Source organism: Peromyscus maniculatus, chromosome 5, assembly GCF_049852395.1.
Source record: "Peromyscus maniculatus bairdii isolate BWxNUB_F1_BW_parent chromosome 5, HU_Pman_BW_mat_3.1, whole genome shotgun sequence".
Classification (NCBI taxonomy): Eukaryota; Metazoa; Chordata; class Mammalia; order Rodentia; family Cricetidae; genus Peromyscus; species Peromyscus maniculatus.
The window spans coordinates 105,232,338-105,252,496 of NC_134856.1; the positions used below are offsets into that span (position 1 = coordinate 105,232,338).

Genomic DNA, 20,159 nt, shown 5'->3' on the forward strand with positions numbered 1-20,159 from the left:
ATGTCTTTAAAACTGTTTCTTATTCATTTGTTCTAGCTACGTAGTCCTGGCTGGCCTCCTGCCTCAGGCTCCAGAGTGCGGAGATTTACAGGCATGTACTGTCATGCCTGGCTTGAACACTTTTTTTTCCCCCTCTCCCCTAATGTTTTAATTAAATCAATTGTGCTGTTCATTTCAGAAATGACAAAAGAGTGTCGGGGTGCTTGTTCAGTCAGACTTTCATGTAATCACACTTCAGCGCAGCCTACTTTTCTTGGATTTGTTGAGAGTGTGTCTCAAGGAATGTGTGTTGCAATCGGAGGCTGGGCTGATCTTTAGCACACTATACAGTTATACACTATACAGCTATACACTATACAATTGTATCTCCTTGTTGGTGTACCACGATCAATATATTTATTATCATGATTATCAATAGACCTTAATTATGAATTTCATATTTTTCTCCCTATAAGACAAGAGCCACTTCTTGTCCTACAGTCACTAGCCGGGGGTCAGGGCCGAGACAGTTCTGGGTTCTTGTCAGAGACACCTGCTAGGGTGGAGCCAGGATGCATGCTGGCACTGCAAAAAAAGAATCTCAGAAGTCACTGTGAGCAGAGTCAGGGTTTAACAAAGGGATTTCAACAGAGATTTCAGTTCAGTTAGTAGACAGATGTGCAGGAGGATATTTACACCAAGTGTCTCTGTGGGACTCTCAATAGAGGAGTGCTTAAGCCAGTTTACAGTAGTCACATGTATGACTTTGGTGGCTTCTGAAGTTAGGCTGGTTTCTCGGGGACTTAAATGAGATCATAGGGCAGTGCCAGATTGTGTCCATAGGGCAGTACATTGGGTGGGATTACAGTTGATAAGGTAAAACCATAGGGCACAGAGATTACACAAGTGTTTTTTTTTTTTTTTAACTGTAAATGAAGTTTATAGTCTTGTTTGTTAGCTTCCCAGAAAGCTGCAGGTTAATAGACAGGAAAGGACCAAGGCCTGTCAGAAGGCCTTAAGCACAGTTCATTGCTTATTTGAAACATTTCTGTGTAAAGGAATATTGTCTCTATATATGCCACCTTCACAGCAAATACTGCCAATTGAGCTTCAATTATTGACTTTTAGCTATCAGACTTCAACCAGACACCAGGTGAGGGACTCCTTTGTCTTTTGTATCCCTTTAGCTTCCCATCTGTTTCTCCCCAGACCATTTTTTTTTCCATGGCAGTGTCCTGTCAGACTCTTCACTGTGGCCATTTTACTCTAAACATATGAAGAACCCATTTAATAACTTAAATCAAGGCTCTATCTTAAACCCAACCACTGTATAAAGTGGACCATTGTTCCTTTCCACTGGGAGCTTCCTCACAGCCAACACTACTCATCTCTTTCGAGCTCTCCATTGTCCAGATCCTGCACGAGAACAGACTGCCCCCCACTTTGTTATTCCCTAAGCCAGGCAGGCAGGTGCTAGGCTAGGTGTAGTTGCTGATGAACTCACTGTGGGTGAATGAGCCAACACGGTTTTTCTAGACCACTTAGATAAAGATCCAGTTCACTTCATTTCTTCTTCCCTTGTTTCCTGCCTGTGGAGAGGCTGCATCTCGTGGATTCCCAGGTGCTCAAAATGATTACCTGCCAAATGGTGTTAATAACTTCTGAAAGAGATGGAAAAATGTGGATATAGTCAAAGACTAATAATTGTCTAGGTCAAGAGAAATTCAAACAGCGTTTAAAGGTAGCATTCTTGTTTAGGACTGCCATCTAGTGTCTGCTAAAGCAAACAGCATGACATGTCAATGGCTGTGATACCAAGACACAAATTCCACACTTACATGTATTTTAGGGGTAAAAAGCTATCTTTTAAAACGAAAATATTGTTAAGTAGTTAATTGCTAGAGATGTGTTTTTGTGTTGAGTAGTTTATATATAGGAATTTAAAAGTATTATCTCGTTCCAGTTCAGTTCAATTGAGCCTTTCCCCCTTTGAGAAAGGATCTATCTCATTATGTAGTCCAAACTGGTCTCCAACATTCATGATTCCCCTGCCTTAGCTTCCAGAGTCCTAGGATTGCAGGCATGAGCCACCACACCTGGCTCGCTCTGTCTATCTATCTATCTATCTATCTATCTATCTATCTATCTATCTATCTATCATCTATCTACCTACGTACCTATCCATCCTTCTATGTTTTGAGAAGATCTCAATGTGTAGTCTTGCCTGACCTGGACTCACTTTGTAGACCAGGTTGGCCGGCAACTCACAGAGATCTGCCTGCCTCTGCCTCCTGAGTGCTGGCCTTGAAGGAGTGTACCACTAATCATGGCTTCAGCTGAAAAGGTAATACCTATTTGAATGTGCATGTGGTGCTGGAGGCATAAAATGCTAAGCCTGCTGCACTGTCTTAGAGAAGTTTGAGTTCTCAGTCTTCCTCTTCTGAAGTGTTAAGGCTGGGATGGTAATGGTAGCACTAGGTAGGATGCTGGTAGCTGGGATGACCACAGTGCTGGAAATGCTCTTTATCAGCCTTCATGACACTCACATCAGCTCTGACAGGGCTGGGGACTAGTTTGTACACAGGTGTTAATGTAAAATATTTTTAAAATAATTTTTATTCTTTCTCTGTATATACATTTGAAATATGTCAAACGTAAATATGTCAAAGCTATATGTGCATTGACTCACAAATCTCACTGACAAACTATAAAACATATGGTGTTATTATTGTCATTTTTCAGATGATAAAACTGAAGCATAAGCAGGCTAATTAACTCATCCAAGGTTAAACCGCCAGAAAACAGCAAAGTTGAATTTAACTGAGATAATTCAGCTATGATTCAGGGTAGATAGGCTTTTGACTATACAACTCGGCTCCGTTTTCTAAAATTTAGAAATATATGCAGAGCAATGAAACATCATGGTTCATCTTCTGAATTAACTAGCCATACCCTCCTCTCATTAAAAGTATGGTCTTCCTGGAATGGAGGAAGCAGGGGCAGAGGGATTGTATGAGGGTCTTCACAAGTTTGCATGGTGGACATGGAGCAGGGTAACTGTCTCCTTACGTGGAGAGTAATAGCTTTACAGGTCCCCCAGTGCATACCCACATTTGTTTACGCCTGTGCAAACACACACAGGCACGCCCATACACCCCCTTCCTTCCCATGTGTGATGGCCCTGCACCATCTCTTCTTATTAGGATAACGCCTGGGCTTTGGGTCTTTTGGAATGCATCTAGAAAAGTAATCAGAAAGAATGAACCAGCTTGTTGGACTTGATGTACTCCCATCCATCTCTCCAGATTCGGGAGAGGACCACCTTTCCCAGAATCACGCCCATCACAGAGGGTTCTCACTTCCGAAGGGGCCAGTGGGAATAACTTTCCAGGAAGGAGCGGCGGAGTGGCCTGCACCAATGGTGGAAGGAGGATACTCATTACTTATTTCTCACTGTATTTATTCTAAGCGGAAGTTGTTGCTCAGGAACTGGGCAGGGTCCCTAGCACTTGAATGGAGGAAGTGGAATTAAAACCAAGCATGGTTGCTTCAAAACTGTGTCTCTCCATCCTGAACATCACCAGCAAGTTGTAATCTCCACCCACAAGCAACCTTACACATTTTGGGTCAGTCTAGTATGGCCTTCTGAAGGGCTAAAGCATGAAGAACTTCCGGCTGATGTTGCATGGTTTCTTTTTTTCTTTTCTTTTGTTTTTCTTTTTTTCTTTCTTTCTTTATATTTTTTTATTTTTTTTGGTTTTTCGAGACAGGGTTTCTCTGTGTAGTTTTGGTACCTGTCCTGGATCTTGTTCTGTAGACCAGGCTGGCCTCGAACTCAGAGATCCACCTGGCTCTGCCTCCCGAGTGCTGGGATTAAAGGTGTGCGCCACCATCACCCGGTGCATGGTTTCTTTATGTACTCAATAGAAATCTGTAGTGTAGAGTACATAGCATACATGTGAATAGCATATAGTGATAAATGCATTTCATTAAGTTTATATCCTAAAGGTTATCAACTATCAGATTACGTAATTTAATACATAGCTTCCATTCCTAAAATAGCACATACCACAGATTTAGTATGTTAGAAGATTTTCAGAGGACTTGCTAAATTATTGGAGTAGAGAAGGGCTTGAAATTTAAGAGCTTGAGGACCACTAGGCTAAGCTATGCTCCTTCTTTGTTTTCTTTTTGAGACAGGTTTCCCAAATAGTACAGGCTGGCCTTTAACTCTCTCTTGAGTTTCTGACCCTCCTGCCTCCCCATGGCAAGTGCTGGGCTGACAGAATTATCTCCCTCACTGGGATTAAGCAGTTCTCTTATCTTAGAGTTTCACAGCTGGATCGCTAATTACTTAAGGAAAAGGTTTAGCCCACACATTAGCCTCCTTTCTTAGCTTTCTTTCTTCTTCTTCAGACCTTTGTTTTCCTATGAAGAGTTCTTGCTCTGAAATGCTTTCTCTGCCTAGCAGGTGCCTGGCCCTGAGAGGAGATGCTCTCCTTGCTTGATCTTTGTTTATCTTCACAGCAGGTGTTCTGTGCTTAAATGAGCACTCAGAGAGTGTCCACAGCATGCTGGTGGTCCAGGATGACAAAAGAATGTTTTACTATATTTAGCACAATCTGCACATCATATTTCCTACAAAACAACCATTGTGTGAGATAATGCATTGGCTCTGATCGGGGGTGATTATCTAACTTATGTCTGCCTCTTGTGCCTTCATTGTAAGCTTAGACTGGACATATAAATGATATAAAAATGTGGGTATTGTCATGATTGACAAATCTGTATATTTGAAAGGTGGGTTTGAGGTTTTGAAACTGTTTTAAAGTCTTTTGAAAAAGTTGGAAGAAGGTGGTGGTGGTATATCCCAGGAGCCTGCTGGCAATTCCAAAGTGTCAGAGGAAAGTTTGCAGTGTGTCTCTTCTTGTGATTCTCTCTTTGTATTAAGTTCCTCCTGTATTCTTTACTACTATGGTGTGTGTGGGTTTTGCTGCTGCATTTGCGGGTGTACCAGGGAATAAAAGTTAAGTAACTTAGGTCTTGGTCCTTCAGGGGCTCATGTATCTGGGGAAAACATTGTAGCAAAGACTTGATCTTGTAACTGTTAGACATCTGCCTGGAGAGATTGAGAAAATAATAGAAACACTACTTAATGTTAATTGTAGAAATTATGAGACTGGGGTGAGAAAATACACTGGAAGTCTCTAAATCTCCTGATATCACTTATATATATATTTTTTCTTATGGTGCCAAAATGGTCTCACAGTGTGCCAGTTATCATTTTGAGGTAGGTATTGCTAATAAGGTGACTGAGGCTTGATGAGTTAGGAAAAAGCAGGTTCCAATCACTCAAAGTTGGGATCTATAGTAGTTAGTATCTTTTGGGAGATATACAGTGGTTAGCTAATAGTGGTTAACTAGCTACCCCTAAAAGCTGCTCCAAACCCACTCGGTCATGTTGGAGGGAGGAAATGGAAAAGAACAGGGGCAATCGGCCCTCATTCTTTATACTTGTCCTAACTACTCTCCCCCTCCTATGAGTGTATCTTGCTATTAAGCTTTTTTTTTTGTTTGCTTGTTTCTTGTTCCTTACAAACTAGACAATTCATTATCTATATATTCAATTCTGCCCTGCATGGAGACACAGCCTGAACAGTATGACATGACAAAAGCTTAGCTACCTGTAATCTTCATCATACATGCAAACATCCAAGATCACGTGACAATCACCACAATGTTTCATCAGTGTCCTCATTTCATAGGAAGGTCATATCCTTCATCTGAACTTTTGCTTGGAGCTCATATTAATAAAAGTTTTCTTGCCCACAAGCTTATTCAAAAGTTACTTCAAAATCTAAGACTCCATGGGACACTTGTTAAGTCTCAGGTTGCTTTAAAGTTGATGTCCCAAATTCTCTGTTTTCCATTTTAGAGGGTGACTTCTGAAGATTCTGATTGGATGACCTCAGGACAGGCTGACTAATCAAGCACCAGCATATAATTTTCAAAAAGTTAAAAATGTGACTCACATATAAATACTACATGTGGTAAGCTCATATATCTGTCAAAGAATGATTGAGCACATTAGTGAGTAAGCAAGCTGCATGTCAAAGTTAGTTCAAAGGATATAGGAAGATAAAATGTGTATTTACTCAGGGAAGGAAGAGTGCTGCAAGACTGAGAAGTTAGAGATACAATTCAGCTGTGTACAATACAAACAGAACTTTCAGGCTTATCTTTTCTAACGCAAATAATTTGCACCTACTCCGGGCAAAACATATTAATTAATTGCATTTCAAGAGCTATGGTTTGATTGACTCAGCTTGAAGGGTCATAAGTAAACGCATCCCAGACTCAGATTTACAAGTCAAGATTTCAAAATGAGTTGCTACTTTACTGTGAAGGGGAGACAAGCTGGGGAGCTGGATTGCTACTTTCCCAGGGGAGGTGAACACTTATCAGATGAAGAAGGCACTCATTCATTCCTTACCCACACAATCAGAGCAAGTGCCATGTTCTTATTTCTGTTACTAAACCATATTAGTACATTATTATACATTCAGTAGTTTGTATGATAATGTGTTACAATTCCCATTCCACAGTCCATATAGGATGACAACTCTAACATTGTTCTACGCTGGCAACTCATCCATCCCTAATCTCATTAGGCTGTTAATTCCCAGAGGACACAAGCCTAGTAGATGCTGTTTCCAAATGCTAAACAAATGTTATTAAGTGAAACCACAGGATCATTTTCGTCTTAGAAAATACGCTTTGTTTTGCAAACATCCCTGAACTCAATTTGTATAACCTTGTGACTTTACCACACTTCAATGCTAACAACCTCACCATATATTTTCTTGTAGACATTTACTCGAATACAGATTTCTGATAGAATTGGGGAACTTCCTTTGTTCCTAAATGTAGAATTGTGTTAGTTACACAATCAGTTTGTCTTGCATTTTCTTTAACAAAAAACATTGTAATTAATTGGTGCCTAAGGATGAAGATCTTAAATTAACAAAGCAAATTTGAATAGAATAGATTGCCCTATTCAGAGGAGCTGAGAAGAGGTGACATAGAGTTGTCCACTACAGATGGCATGACCATTTGTACTTATTTCTTATCTTCCTATTAAATATTCACTACATTTTCCATCTCAAATCTTGGTCAAACGTATCCTTTAGGATAGTCAGTAACTTTATTTCCATCGGTACCTTATACAGAAGGCCCTCCTGTACCAAGACAAACTGTTTCTAAACTAGAATTTCCATGCTCTGAAATTCTGTGTTTCAGCAAAATAAGCAAGTATTTGCTCCTTGGTTTAAAAAACGTATTTTTCAAAGTCTCTAATTGACACTTGGTGGGAGGGGGCGCTCATGCAGGCTTATGGGGTTCCTTTCCCTTCTTATTATCTCTATTCTTCCGGGCTAGACCCCCTGCCTAGCAAAACTCAGAGGGGAACCAAGAGCTTTAAAAACACAGCCCAATGTTTCCCTTTCCGAGTGGAGAAAAGGGTGCCCCGCCCCCACCAGTGAAAAGAATTTGACAGTGTCTTTAAATCAGATATTTCAGTCCTAAACCCCTCACCACATGCTACACCCCCAAGGCCTATGAACCCCCTCTCAACCTGCCCATACTGCTTTAGACTGGAAATCCCAGTCCTAGTCCACGGTTATGGTGGGTCTGTACTCAGAAGTCACCAAGGACTTGTGTTACTTCCCTTGCGAAGAAACAGAATAATGGTGAAAATTTAAGCGGAAATCGTTTCGTTTTTGTCCCTAAATTAAGGGAAGCATGTGCCCTATAATCCCTGAGAAAAAGAACTTTGAGGGGCAAAGGAGCGACCAGGTAATTTAGAAGAAAAACAGAAAGTGGTCTCTATTTGCCCCGGACTTCCTTTGGAGTTGGGGGAGTTAGGGACTCCTAGGCGCGTTGTCTTTGGGGATAAGGAAAAAATAAACAGATAATCCGACGCCTGAGGCTTCTCGGATCCTTTACCGACCAAAGTCGAGAGATTTGGTGCAAGACATTTTAATATTTTCCCCTTTTTGTGAAGTGTAACAAACACAAGTTGGGCGCAGCGCGGCTGCTCTGAGCTTGCCAGCCAGGCAGGCCGCCGGAGCACCAATCAGCGCGCGCCTGCGCTCTATATATACGGCGGCCGGGCCCGCGCTACTCCATCGGCGTTTTGCCACTAGTTCCTGTGTTTCGGATCCTCATCATGTCGGAGACCGCTCCTGCCGCCCCCGCCGCCGCTCCCCCTGCGGAGAAGGCGCCGGCGAAGAAGAAGGCTGCCAAGAAGCCGGCCGGGGCTCGCCGCAAGGCGTCCGGACCCCCGGTGTCCGAGCTCATCACCAAGGCTGTGGCCGCCTCCAAGGAGCGCAGCGGCGTGTCCCTGGCCGCGCTCAAGAAGGCGCTGGCGGCCGCCGGCTACGATGTGGAGAAGAACAACAGCCGCATCAAGCTGGGGCTCAAGAGCCTGGTGAGCAAGGGCACCCTGGTGCAGACCAAGGGCACCGGCGCCTCCGGCTCCTTCAAGCTCAACAAGAAGGCGGCTTCCGGCGAGGCCAAGCCCAAAGCCAAGAAGGCAGGCGCGGCCAAGGCTAAGAAGCCCGCGGGCGCAGCCAAGAAGCCCAAGAAGGCGACCGGAGCCGCCACACCCAAGAAAGCCGCCAAGAAGACCCCGAAGAAGGCGAAGAAGCCCGCGGCGGCTGCCGTGACCAAGAAAGTGGCCAAGAGTCCAAAGAAGGCTAAGGTTGCCAAGCCCAAGAAGGTCAAGAGCGCGTCTAAGGCCGTGAAACCGAAGGCTGCCAAGCCCAAGGTTGCTAAGCCCAAGAAGGTTGCGGCCAAGAAGAAGTAGGCTGTCTTCCTCCTTCCACCCAAAAGGCTCTTTTCAGAGCCACCACTCCCACTTGGAAGAGCTGTGACATTGTGGCTGTGACATTGGTGTAAAAGCCCCCTCCTTCCACCTTGCGTCCTGCAGAAGTGGGTTGCGCGCGATGCAATCCCGTCGGCGCTCCGTGGGGTGGGGTTCCCTAGCTCACCTAGAACGATGCTTGCGCGGGCGGCCGAGCAAGCGTTAGGTGCCGGCTGCAACCCTTCCGTGGCTGCCAGCAGCAAGGAGCAACCCCTGGCGCCATCAATGTTGGGCTGTGGGTGATTTGAAAGTTCCGCCCTGCTTGCGGGTTGGCTCCCTCCCGCCCCGGCCCTTAGTCCTCGGTTTGATTGGGCGCCAGTCGGGCTTGCGTTCTCCCGAAGCTTTCGCTCCTTGCGCAAGGAGCGCATCCCGCACTCGTTTCTAGGGTGGCCTATGTGCTGGGTCTTCTGGGGGGTGTTTGTGCCTCCAAGTGTGCAGGAGGTCGGCTGCCGGCTCCGGATCTGACTTTAAAGACCTTTCAGCGACAGCAGCGGGAAGGACCCGCCCGCCCAGTTACATAAGCCGGACCCGGGACTGGTTTTCTACTTTCGGTTTGTTGGCCACAGCAAGGGAATGGTGGCTCGAACTGCGTCACAACCTTGGTCAGCCATCTTTTTTCTCCCCCCCCCCCCAAAGTGTACGATTCATCGATTACTGGGCTTGTTTTGCCTCATTTTGACACAGGGTCTCATTTTAGACCGGCATTGCCTCAGCTTCCCTAAGTGCTTGAGTTAGAGATGCGTGTCGACTCCAAAGAGCGACCCCGCATACATACCGAGGCTTCTTGCTATGCTTTGTGCAGTCCGAGTTGTTTCAGCAAAGAGTAAATTACTGGCTATCTGTTGAAGATGTATCGGGCTGCTTCTAATAAAAAGCCTTTAACTTTCACTCACTGTTGGTGGTTCTTTCATACCCGCAGCAGGGTGGTTGAGGTCCCCGTTGTTTTGTGGGAGCCTGGATCGTATTGCTGGTGTTTCCTATAGAGATGGGAAGCATGCCTTTTAGAGACCTACAGCAAGCATTTTCACAATGGATTCATAATTTATTTCAGTATCCCTAGAGTTTATCACCTGGGAAAGCCAGGAGAACAAGAAAGGAAAATTTTCTCCTTTTTTTTTTTTTTTTTTTGTACAAAGCATAGTAAACTGACCGGTCCTCCCCACCCCAAGCCCTCAGGACTGTCTGAGAACTCTCTCAACTCTTCCCAGCTTTTGTTTCACGTTTGCCATAGGCTAAATTCCTTGGAGAGACTAAATCTAAAGGGTTTCTCTGTGAAGCCCTGGCTGTCCTGGAACTCTGTCCATCAGGCTGGCCTCCAACTCAGATCCGCCTGCCTCTGCCTCCCTAGTGCTGGGATTAAAGATGTGTTCCACCACCGCCAGGCTTCTCATAATCTTCTAAGGCGTTCCTTCTATATTTTAATTAATAGTTAATTAGTTGTCCAGGGGACTGAACATTCTATTAGGTGTTCTACCATTGAAATGTGCCCCCTTGTTTTGTATTTTGTGAACTAGGTGTCATCCTGTCTGTAGCCCAGAGTGGCCTGAACCTTGTGACCGTCCTGCCTCAGCCTCCTGTAGCTGGGATTACAGGGCTTTGCCACGATGCCTTTGTGTTCCTTCCTCCCTCCCCTCCCTCCCTCCCTCCCTCCCTCCCTCCCTCCCCTCCCCTCCTCCTCCTCCTCCTCCTCCTCCTCCTCCTCCTTCTTCTTCTTCCTTTTTGGTGTTTAATATGTATTTTAAAATGTTTTCTAGTATCCCATCACTGAGAAGAAAGCATCTTGGCATTTTTGTTGAGATTGTGTTTAAAAAATAATTGTGGAGCTACCAGAGTTATGAAACAACAACGTGTTTCCCCCCCTTTCTGTTGAGGTATTTGTGTTAGCTCCCTAGAAATCTTTAAATTTTCTCCAAATATGTCTTAATAATTATTCTTAGTTTTAATCCTATAAACTTATCTTTAGTGCTGTTGGCAATAGCATTCTTTGAGATTTGATTCTTTTAGGGACATCCCATGAAGTAGACATTAAAACTACTTAGTTATTGAAGCAAATGAATTAACAATTTTAGGGCAGGTCTGTTCTTTGATACATAACAGATACAACACATTTATAACTTTAAAATCTAAAAGCACTATTCATAAGGAAGAAAACCAAACAGGTAGAATCCATTTTAAATCCACTATATCCAAAATATTATCATTCAATGTAAAATGAATATAAAATAGGTAATATTCTACATTTTTGTTTCTTGTGATATCATATGTATTTCCTACTTACAGGGTATTTCATTCCAGAATATGTACTATTTCCTATGTTCGGTTAGTCACTTGTGGCTGTGGAGCTAATAAAAATAAATACAACTTCAGAATGACCTCTGCTCTCATCTTTGTTTATGATGAGGGTGCTTAAAAATATGTACTGTTCATATATTGTATACTGAAATTATGAAGACAAAATGTCTCGAGTGTTCCTAATGTCATTGGGTAGTTGAGACAATCAGAAATCTTCTGTTCAAAATGGGATTGAGCTGAGTGTGAAGATTATTCCCAGCCATCTGGAGATGGAGGTAGCAGGAACTCCGTGAGTTCGAGGCCAGGCAGGGTTACATAGTGAGACCCTGAATGAAAAATAAATCAATTCAAAAATAATTAAAAGATGGAACTGAGTTAGAGCAGCAGGGGTAAACTGATGTCAGGGCTCTGGGGTTTGTCTTCTGAGCCCCTAGAAAAAAGAAACCAAATCTGTTGAGCAAAAGCGTAGAACAGAACTAAATTACAGGTTAGGGCCTAGCCAGGAGATGTGCTGGGCTGCATTCTTGTCCCTCCAGTCTGCTTTCCCACTTCCTCCCTGAGCCCTGTGAACTCCTGTCACTGGAAATACCTCACCGACCTGAACTGAATCACGTGGTAGCAACCTGAGATCTAATCGTGGATGCTAACTATAGCACAGGGTGGGGCGGCGCGTTTGTGAAGCCAACCCTTAGAAGGCTAGCACAGGAGGATCTTTGTTGTACACCGAAAACGGAACTACTTAGCCAAATCTTATCTGAAAAACAAACAAAAATCTTGCTGGGTGTGGTGGTCACACCTTTAACCCCAGCACTTGGGAGGCAGAGGCAGGAGGGTCTCTGAGTTTGAGTCCAGCCTGGTCTACTGAGTGAGCTCTAGGACAGCCAGGGCTATGTAGAGAGACCCTGTCAAAACCAAAGCAAACCAAACCAAAACAACAAACACACATACAAACAACCACAGCAAAAATCAAAATAACCAAACATCCAACCCACAAAAATGTTACTTCAGATGGAACCACAAATAATGTTTAAAATAAGACCGAGGCCGTGTGCATGTAGCTCAGTGGAAGGCTGCTTGTGTGTCCTGAGGCCTTGAGTTCCATCACCAATAAATAAAGAATATAATAATAATAACAATGATATAATAATACAAAGCTCAAAGTAAATGGCACTGTTCAAAATATCCACTACAGTGCACCTTCTTCAAGTACTTTCAAATCTACATATTTACTTGATTTCTACACTCCAAGAGTTAGATGTGACAAATCATCCCAAGAAAAGATAATTGATTTTATGATTTTCATTCAGTCCTTCTTTGCATTTTTAATTTATTGGATTTAGATGTATGTTTAAAGTTGATCTGAATATAGGAAATGTTGTATAAACATATTTTTGTAGATTTTTTTTTCTTTTATATCTTCCCCCCCACTTTGGTAGTAGAGGTGAAGCCAAGGGCCTTGAGTATACCAGACAGACGATCTCCCCTTGAGCTACATACTCAGTCCCCATTTGTACCTTTATACGAGACATTTTCCTTTAATTATTTGAGATCTAAGAGGTATAACTCACCCATAGCCTTTAGATGCAGCATCCCACCCTCCCAGGGCCCTCCCCCAGCACCTCCCCCCCCCCAGCACCTCCCCCCACCAGCACCTTCCCACCCACCCCCACCTTCTTTACTCTTTTCTTCCCCTCAGAATGCATGTGCTTCAAGAGGAGACTGCTGAAGGTCTGACCAGCTATTCATCCTGAGCCTAAAAATTGGTCTGTTTAAGAAAAGTCCTTTTCTCAGCTTATGTTTATGAAATTGTCAGCAAGGACTCTCCCTCTACTTTTGAGTATCTGTGAACTGTGAACTGATTAAGCTCAGATGAAGAGGAGCTTTATCCCCAAGAACATTCGTATTCTGTAAGCACAGGGTACACAGAAAACGAATGAAACTCAAAGATGAAGTTAGATTGAGGAATTCAGAATGAATTATGGTAGCTCAGAAGAGGGGTTCAAGTTTCAGAAGATGACAAGGTTGGTGAAAACTGGCAGGAGGCAGACGTTCACACCCTGTGACAGTCCTGTCCTCTGAGGAAGGCCTCATGTCACTGCCCTCTCCACACCCAGCGTGGTAGGAAGTGCTCTCCTTTTCCAAGTACAAGAATGGAGATTCCTTCACAAGGCAACGATGCATCTGCTGATTTTCAGTTCATAATAATCCCCAGGCCAACACGGCAAACACTGAGTACCACTCTCTTCTCTTTCCAAGCTTATATCCATCCTTACTAATTGTATAATTTTCAGCAATTAGATATACTATTACTTCCCTAGGCCTAAAGCGAACAGGTAGTTGAACTACACAAACTGGGAGGAAAATGTAGACAACAGCTTTGTGTTTGAAATCCCAGCTAGAGATGAACAGAAGCCGTGCATGCAGGATTAATTAGTTCATCAGAGGAGTTTGGAAGGGATCAGGGACTAGGGGCTGCTGCTAACGACACTTAGGGAGAGCTAGCATTTCCCGTGCACTTAATTGTAGTAAGCTAAACACAGTAGCTGTTTATTACACACTTATTTCACAACACAGTCTTGGCATAGCACGTTGAGGTGGGTGTTATTACTGCTCCCATTTTAGAGATTGAGATGGAGGCTTGGCAACATTAAGGATTCATTAGCTAGCTTCTGATCTCTGAGTCAGTAACATTATCTTCTATGTAGTAATAATTTTCCACAAAACTATATGAGACATACATTTAATTAAAAATTTCTCATCTTGCATTAAAATCTAAAAAGAGCTAAAACCTATTTTGATGCTGTCAACCTAGGCTAAATAAATATTTCAATAAATTATATGAAAATATTTTTGCATATGAAGTCTTTGTAGTCTGGAATCCACTCTACATTTAAAGCACGATTTGGACTAGACTAGCTAAATTTCAAATGCTTGTCTGACATACAGTCAGTTCTCATAATAAATAGTGTAGGGGAAACAAAAACATATGCTCTGGGTCGTATGTAGCTATTTCCAAGGAAACAATAATTCTGGTATGGGCCGGAAGTTTAGAGAGAATCATTTAATGTCTTGTGTCTTACTGGCTCTCTTATGCCTCTACACACCAGCTCTGACCAAGTTCAGAATCTAATCAAGGCCAAGGCCTGTCTATCACAGCTTCTCCTGTCTACCTGGGGGCAGCCTTATATCGGAAACAGAATCACCTGTGAAGAAGATGAAGAAGAAATTATATTTGATCACCCATTTGGGTACAAACCTATTTAGCAGAAGATATTAATTGTATTTGTTTGCTGTGCAACTAGCTGGTAATATTTGCTGGTAGTTACCTTACTAAAATCCCTTGGTCTGAAGTGGGAGAAAATGATTTGAAAGCTAGTGGTGATTATAACTAATAATCCAGTCTAACTACCTTTACATTTGTTTGTTTTGAGACAAGATGTCAGTTTGCTGCCCATGCTGACATGTAACTCACTATATAGGACAGCAAGGCCTTAAATTCCTCATCATCTTGCTTCAACCTCCTGATGAGGCTAAGGAGCCCTAGTATTTGATCCATGTGATTCACACTTGTGTTGTCTGCTGGGGTCTCCCTAATGATCCACGGTTCTAATTTTACTTTTTTTCTATAAGGACCTCTTTCTTTTTAGGAAGATGCTATTCAATAATGAACAAATTGATAAAGTGTTCTAAAGGTGTACCTGGACTTTCAATTGAGGTCAAAAGTGTTCAAATTGCTTATAACTGACTGTATTGGTTTTATCGATCACCTCATGCTCCCCCTTCCCCCATTTCTCTAATAATGGCATCACCATCCAAAGCATTCTAGAAAGCAGCTATGCCCCAGGGCCAGATAAGCGTCTGCAAAAGTGAATGTAAACAGAATATAGGATGCTGGTGGGGAGGCAGGTTGACCTGGATGTTAAGGAAAACCAAGTGTCTGATCTTCCAAGGCCCTGGATGGGGCCCTAGGCCTGCAGTCATCCTATTGTTTTGTTTTAAGTTATGAACCTAACTTTATTTTATTATGTATCATAGTCATTTTGGCTTGGGTTGTCATTTCATTTCTTTGGTTCATATTTCCAATATTTGCATCATGTATAGTGAAGGCCTTCATTTTATGTCCCACTGATCATAACCTCAATTATAATTCACCTTTATGCCAGATGTGGTGGCTCATGCTTTTAGTCAGTCCCAACACCCAGCAGGCAGAGGCAGGCAGATGCAGGCAAATGCAGGCAGGTCTCTGAGTTCAAGGCCAGTCAGGTCTACAGAGCAAGTTCCAGGACAGCCCTGGCTACATGGAGAAACCCTGCCTCAAAAAACCAAAAAGAAAAAGAGAAAAAAAAAAAAAAAAAAAAAAAAAAAAAGGAAACAACAAACCAATCAACCTTTAAGTGATTGCTGGTGATGAGACTATTTGGAATTTTGGTTGAAAACTATTTAGTTACATTCATTTTTGGTTTAGTGAGATAAAGTGATCTACAAGCATGCTTATCTTACATATTAGCAATGTTACTACAGCTCTTGCCAGCATTTCTGATGTGAGGCTTCAGGGAACACTCCTTATAAGGTCACAGCCTCACCTGGACTCCTGGTAAGATCATGCAGTCTTAGCCATCAGCTGATGACATGGAACCCTTGTTATCAGCTCTGGGCATGAATACAGTGAAGAAAAACAGCTAGAAGCTAGACCGAGAAGACTTCAGCCAGATTGTAATTCATACAGAAGACATTCTTGACTGATTCACCAAGTATGAACAGTTCTGTAAAATTGATTAAAAAACTGAGTTTTTAAGTGGAAACTGTTCCAAGTAGTCAAGAAAATAAATTACGAACTTTACTAAAGGAAAAAAGCAAACACCCACTGTATGTCGTAAACATTATAAAATATATTTTATCGGGAATCAGTGAAGTTAAAAGAAACAGCACAGAATGCTTATGAGAATGTTAATTTTGTGAGTTTTCTAAAGTTTCCCAACATATTCATAGGCTGCCTAGATTTAGATGTGTAATTAGTATCTATCTATCCACCCTATGTCTTAATTTGGTTAGAATTGAGGTTTCTATCCTGAGGGTGGTAAGACTTATGGCTTATGACTAACACAGCACATTTTTAGAACAGGGACAGCTTTGCAGCACAGAACATCAAGCCTTTGACATATATTCAATGTCATACTACAAGCAGAAAGTGAACGTGTCCTTCACTATATTAACAGTGCAGACTTCCAGGACACACGAGATCCAGAACTAAATGCAAGAATTGGAGACAAGCTGAGTACGAATACTGACCTTTAAGTAATATACAAACACAATCATCATCGAACCACGGGGACAGGGTTACAGCACCATTACATGAAATTTTGGGTGGCTCTTAAAAGAGCCTTTTTTTTTCTTTTGAAAAGCGAGGTTGGTCCAGATTACGCCCTCTCCCCGCGGATGCGGCGCGCCAGCTGGATGTCCTTGGGCATGATGGTGACCCGCTTGGCGTGGATGGCGCACAGGTTGGTATCCTCGAACAGACCCACCAGGTAGGCCTCGCTGGCCTCCTGCAGCGCCATCACGGCCGAGCTCTGGAAGCGCAGGTCGGTCTTGAAGTCCTGCGCGATCTCGCGCACCAGGCGCTGGAACGGCAGCTTGCGGATCAGCAGCTCGGTCGACTTCTGGTAGCGCCGGATCTCGCGCAGCGCCACGGTGCCGGGCCGGTAGCGGTGCGGCTTCTTCACGCCGCCGGTGGCCGGGGCGCTCTTGCGGGCGGCCTTGGTGGCCAGCTGCTTGCGCGGGGCCTTGCCGCCGGTGGACTTGCGAGCGGTCTGCTTGGTACGAGCCATAGTAGTGACCAAAAAAGACACAAATGTTACGGAGAAAGGGAAATCTTGCCCTTAAATATACCTAAAAACATTCTGATTGGCCTTGTGACTTTTCGAAAGTCCCGCGCCAAAATCTCATTGGCTGAGTAATATTCTGAGCGCTGGTCAAGCGTTAAGCTTATCTGATTGGCCAGATATTCTGACACGCCCATATTACTTTATTATTATTATTTTTTTTTGAAAAATTGTGGTGTTATGTAGTTTTGTCTACCCTTGGAGTCTCGTCAAACACCAGCCCCAGCACAATGCTCCAATTTGCTTTGTCTTCGTGGTGTTATTGTTTCGTCGTGGTACACTGTGTCAAGTCTTGTAACTACTTAGGAATTAAAGTTAACTCATAATCCAGCAATCCTAATTTAGATTGTTGCTCTTAAAAGGGACAAGTAATTCACGAGTTTAGGGTGAAGGCTTAATAATTTTCGAATTCTTAGATAATGTAAGAATGTTGTTTTGGAATAAACTGGAGAGATAAACTATGATCGATGAGTTTACCTGTGCCGGAGCCGGTGCACGCGGCCCACGGGGAACTGCAGGCCGGCCCGGGAGGAGCGGGTCTTCGCCTTGGAGCGAGCCGTGTAGCCCTGTTTGCTAGGATCAGACATGACTTAAGTTATGTAAACAGTGAAAAGCAAGAATGAAGCTTATGTAAGCGTTTTGATACATTACGCTGGGTCACAAAAGAACGCCGTCCTATTGGTCAAAATAACAATGTTCTTCTGTCCAATAGAAAATGAGGCTATTTGGTCCTTCATTTGCATGAGCCCTGTCGTTTGTGTGAGGCCTTATTACTATCCAATGAGAACTCAGTGCTTTTACGGCTTCATTTGAATTTCGAGACTATATATACAACAATCTAGTCGTATTCTCTTTTTCTTTTCCCATTCTAAGACTAGTGTGTCTTTGGTCTGGAAAAGATGCCTGAGCCTTCCAAGTCTGCTCCAGCTCCTAACAAGGGCTCTAAGAAAGCCATCACTAAAGCTCAGAAAAAAGATGGCAAGAAGCGCAAGCGCAGCCGCAAGGAGAGCTACTCGGTGTACGTGTACAAGGTGCTGAAGCAGGTGCACCCCGACACGGGCATCTCGTCCAAGGCCATGGGCATCATGAACTCGTTCGTCAACGACATCTTCGAGCGCATCGCGGGCGAGGCGTCGCGCCTGGCGCACTACAACAAGCGCTCGACCATCACGTCCCGGGAGATCCAGACGGCCGTGCGCCTGCTGCTGCCCGGGGAGCTGGCCAAGCACGCCGTGTCCGAGGGCACCAAGGCCGTCACCAAGTACACCAGCTCCAAGTGAGCGGCGGACCGCACCGCAACCCAAAGGCTCTTTTCAGAGCCACCCACTCTATCAAAACAGGGCTGTAATTGGTGTCTTTGTGTGTGTTGCACTAAATTTGTCCTTAAGCATATGAAGTGACCCATTTGTCCAAATTAAAGGCTGAGGTCATTAGGGTTCTCCCTTGGGTGTTTAGACATTCACTTCACATTTCTCAGTTTCTGTTGTGTTGTGAATTTACTGTAAACAACAGCCAGGAACCCTTTGAGTTTGTATTCTACAGTGTGTGGACAGTTGCTAGTGTTCGGGAGTTGGCGTTTACAGGGGTTTAAGAACTTAGGATCCTAGTGTAAAATTAGCACTTAAACATTAAAGCAAGTCGAGCCGTTCAATTAAATGCAACCACAGCTTTTTAAACTAGAAATTTTTATTGGGTCCAGAAACTGGGCCTTTTACATACAGAGTTGGACATTGATGGTGGCTGGAACTCACAGTTAAAAATTCCTGTAACCACTTAGCTGTGCTGAAACGGAACATGTTGACACTCGACTCCTAAGACTTCCGAAGTAATCTCTAGAAACTGGTAAAGGCTTTGGGAGAGGATTCAGCAGTGCCCCGAGCCTTTGGACTAGGGCAGGAAGAAGCCAGATGGGGCAAAAGACTGAAACGAAAAGTAAGGTGAAGTTTCCACTGGCTTTGAGAATATGTAATAACAGACGAGGAAATAACTTCTCAAAGTGAGAAATTCATTGAAAATATTGCAAAATGTATTTTGAATCCATGATATTGGACCTGACTCCTGCTTTTCTTATTTGTTTATTTATTGCTTGGAGATGAAAGCCAGGCTCTTGAGTATGTTAGGCAAATACTTCAAGAACTTTTAGAATCCCTGGAAGTGGTGGCTCAATCCTTTGAACACAGTGGCAGGATGAATCTTTAAACCCTGGAGACAAAGGCAGGAAGATCTCTGAGTTTGAGGCCAGCCTGGTCTACAAAGCAAGTCCCAGGACAGCCAGGGCTACACAGAGAAACCGTGTTTCAAAAAACCGCACGCGCGCGCGCGCACACACACACACACACACACACACGCACACGCACACGCACACGCACGCACACGCACTCGCACACGAGACAGGAAAAGAAACAGAGGGAGAGCTGTCACTACACGGAAAACACTGTTGTTAAAATCTTTAAATCCTTGTCTAATTTAAATATTTTTATGTTGGTTCACACACCCCAACCCCAACACTGAAGAAAGACCTGAACATGCAGTTGAAGACACTTGCCTTGAGGAGGCCCCTTTGGACTGAGACCTGGTTGTATTATTTCTTACCATTTTTCAGACCGGTCTCCTAAACTGGGGGTCATTTTCTCTATTGTCTTCTTGCCTTTTACCAGCTCCCTTTGCTCTGGATTTTCTGTTTTCTTTTATGCAGAAAGACATGACTACTCGATGTTTTACTTGGTGTTATGCCATAGAGGAATGGGCGATGACAAATTTTGGAAAATAAGGAAGGCCTCCAAAGAAACCGGAGGCAGAAAGTCCAGGGGCTGTTCCATTATCAGAGGGGGCAAAGTGCATACAGAGGCAAGGGATGCCCCATTCCTGCTTACCTGTCGGCAGGAAGATGCAGGCTTCTCAATTTTGTCTTCAGCATCTGTCAGCAAAATTTTAAATTAATTAAGAAATTGAAATCACTATGTTGCTGAGGTTGACATGAAACTTTTGATCTTCTTGTTCCTACCTGCCAAGTGCTGGGGTTCCTGGGATTGTAGGAATGGCACCATAACTCCCTGTTCATGTGGTTCTGGGGTTGAAACCCA

The 20,159-nt window shown here is 43.5% G+C and overlaps 3 protein-coding genes across 3 annotated transcripts; 2 read left to right on the forward strand and 1 right to left on the reverse strand.

Annotated features, from left to right (window-relative positions):
* The first annotated feature begins 8,151 nt into the window (after positions 1–8,151).
* On the forward strand, positions 8,152–9,790 carry H1-2 (H1.2 linker histone, cluster member). Its single transcript, XM_006993149.4, has one exon. It carries the CDS (start codon positions 8,207–8,209, stop codon positions 8,843–8,845), a length of 639 nt encoding a protein of 212 aa, XP_006993211.1. The 5' UTR covers positions 8,152–8,206; the 3' UTR covers positions 8,846–9,790.
* Positions 9,791–16,564: 6,774 nt separating this feature from the next.
* On the reverse strand, positions 16,565–17,050 carry LOC102927373 (histone H3). Its single transcript, XM_006993148.4, has one exon. It carries the CDS (start codon positions 17,020–17,022, stop codon positions 16,612–16,614), a length of 411 nt encoding a protein of 136 aa, XP_006993210.1. The 5' UTR covers positions 17,023–17,050; the 3' UTR covers positions 16,565–16,611.
* Positions 17,051–17,926: 876 nt separating this feature from the next.
* On the forward strand, positions 17,927–18,393 carry LOC102927071 (histone H2B type 1-B). The gene has a single exon (XM_006993147.4). The coding sequence runs from the start codon at positions 17,976–17,978 to the stop codon at positions 18,354–18,356; it is 381 nt and encodes a 126-aa protein (XP_006993209.3). The 5' UTR covers positions 17,927–17,975; the 3' UTR covers positions 18,357–18,393.
* Positions 18,394–20,159: the final 1,766 nt, after the last annotated feature.